This window comes from Impatiens glandulifera, chromosome 5, assembly GCF_907164915.1.
Source record: "Impatiens glandulifera chromosome 5, dImpGla2.1, whole genome shotgun sequence".
Lineage (NCBI taxonomy): Eukaryota > Viridiplantae > Streptophyta > Magnoliopsida > Ericales > Balsaminaceae > Impatiens > Impatiens glandulifera.
In genome coordinates, this window is record NC_061866.1 from 37,126,096 (window position 1) to 37,128,712 (window position 2,617).

The window sequence follows — 2,617 nt, forward strand, 5'->3', positions numbered from 1 at the left end:
AGTATTTAGTATATTTAGAAAATAATAAATAAAAATTCATATTTTAATCGGGTAATGGGGTACCCGTCGGGTATCGTCGGTTATCGGGTACCCGACGAATCGGGAATGGAGATACAAATAGATATACCCTTCGAGTTCGGGGTCAGGGATGAGTAATAAAATAAAAATTAGGTTCGGGGATGAATACTTTACTAACGGCGGGTTGTCTTCCTAATACTAATCTCCAAAATTTAAAAAATAAAAAACTATATTTACACTTTATGTTTTTTTTAATAATTTGTATGTAGATATATATTATTAAAATAATATATTTTTATTATTTTAAAGTCTTTGTATATATATATTTTTAAATAATATGAATATTTATTTTATTAAGAATAATATTGTAAATAATTTTTATTATAATTAGATGCGTTAAATATTAAAGATAACCCACATGGCAATTCACATAGATGATTGAGAGAGATGATAAAGATAAAATAATTCTCCTAATGAATGAGACTAGACATTGACAATAATTTGAGATCCCATCCCATTAAAATATAAACAAAAGAATGTGACAAAAGTTACTACTTCATTGGTGATCCAACTTTATAGTATTTACTATATGAATCAATAATATTACAATAACATAATTTTCACACTTATTTTCAGGTTTACTAATTTTATTTTTTACAATTTTAACATATGAATCAGATAGAGACTTTTGATCTTTTACACCACATCAACTTCAAATATAAGACTGTTAATGAAATTCAAAATGAGTAATTTCATATAAAACTAAAAGAACCACATGAGTCATTCTAAAAAGTTACCTCAAATTCAAAAGTTCAAATAATGATCAGTATTTAGCTGAAAAATATGAAAAAGGAAAAAGCAGATGCTATCTGGCAATGTGTGCTGCCATGAAAGTGGAATAGCCCACATTTTATTTTGATTGGATAGCCCCATTAATATAGAAAAAAGCATTACCATGTTGGACAATTGGAGAAGGAACCATCAAAAAGATTAAGAACAAAACATTATCCAAATATTTTAATTTTACAAAACCCTTTTCTTAATTTTCATTATTTCTTTTTTTTTTTTTAGATCCAAAAGAATAAAATAAATGTCCCCACTTCTCATCACTTTGTCTATATATATATGCCCCTAGAAACAGCCCTTAGAAGAAATCTATCAACTTATAACAATAATAGTGAAGCTAACAACATGTCTCCATCCACTCTTCAATTGCAAGATTCCTTTCTCCAATTCCATTCAAGAAGGCTACTTCTTCACACCCCTCTCTACAATCCACCACCAGTTGCCACCATCGGTGCTATCGGAAACGAACAACAACCCGACTCGTATACAAGCCGAGGCAATAGTATCGATGCAAATGTTGTTATGGTCCTTGCAGTCCTTTTATGTGCCTTAATTTGTTCTTTGGCATTGAATTCCATTATAAAGTTTGTTTTGTGGTGTACCGGTTTGTTGCCCTCTAGAACTAATATCCTAATCAATTCTCGAACTACACTTCCCCAAATTGGAATCACCAAGAAGGCTTTGAAAGCATTCCCAACCATTAGTTACTCGCCCGAGGTTGTGAATCAATCTGGCTTAGACACGGAGTGCGCCATCTGCCTATCGGAGTTCACCACGGGCGAGCGAATCAGGATCTTGCCCAAATGCAACCACGGTTTCCATGTGAGGTGCATCGACAAGTGGCTCAATTCTCACCCATCGTGCCCGACTTGTCGTCACTGCTTGATAGATGTAAGCAAGAAGAAGATGATGGGTTGCAACCAAGTAGGGATGGTGGCTCCAGCACCATTACCCCCACCTTCGGAAACAATGATAATTCTATGCCCATTAGAACCGGAAGTTATGATAAGAAATTATAGAGGGATTTAGCTTTTTAGCTAAATAGTTATTAATTGTTGGCTTCAAATTGATTGTATATAGTTGATCATTCAGGGCTGGCATATTTATTTAATTAAGAGAAAATTAAGTGGGCTTCTTTTATATATGCAAGTTGTATAGATAAACAATTTCAATAAAAACACAACCTTTTGTCATTTTTTGAAGAAATAATTCCTCATCCCCACAATATTGCATAAACAAATAATCAAAAATTTTATGGGTTTAGAAACATCTGACCACTCGATCCCTGGTAAAGTGGACAAAACATCTTATTCATTAGAGTCAATATTATAATTTATGAATTTATTATCACTTATACATTTGTTCACTATTCTACCAATAGTTTGATTATGGAAATTGTAGCCTTTCTCACATGATTTTATTTTCAATCCCAAATATAATAATTAGATCAAATTAAGATTACTAATATGGATTACAACTGCAACCCGTTCTATTTCAATATTATTTTCATTACTATCTTCGTCCCATTTGGTTTAAAAAATCTCCACCGGAGATAATTTATATCTTATTTTTAAAAAATTAAAAATTATTTAGCTAAAATTATATAAAATAATGTTTTTATATAATATATAATAATATATTAAAAATTCATATTATTATAAAATAATAACATTTTTTTTATCAAATATGAAAAATAAATAAATATAATAATAATATTTTATACAATAGAAACTCTTTAAATTAATATTCGATA

The 2,617-nt window shown here is 30.1% G+C and overlaps 1 protein-coding gene across 1 annotated transcript; it reads left to right on the plus strand.

Annotated features, from left to right (window-relative positions):
- Window positions 1-1,178: 1,178 nt before the first annotated feature.
- LOC124939866 (RING-H2 finger protein ATL78-like) lies at window positions 1,179-2,057 on the plus strand. Its single transcript, XM_047480322.1, has one exon. It carries the CDS (start codon window positions 1,210-1,212, stop codon window positions 1,891-1,893), a length of 684 nt encoding a protein of 227 aa, XP_047336278.1. The 5' UTR covers window positions 1,179-1,209; the 3' UTR covers window positions 1,894-2,057.
- The last annotated feature ends 560 nt before the right edge of the window (window positions 2,058-2,617 follow it).

Coding starts and splice junctions, on each gene's coding strand:
- LOC124939866 (XM_047480322.1), top strand. CDS start 1,210: ATGTCTCCATCCACTCTTCAATTGCAAGATTCCTTTCTCCAATTCCAT.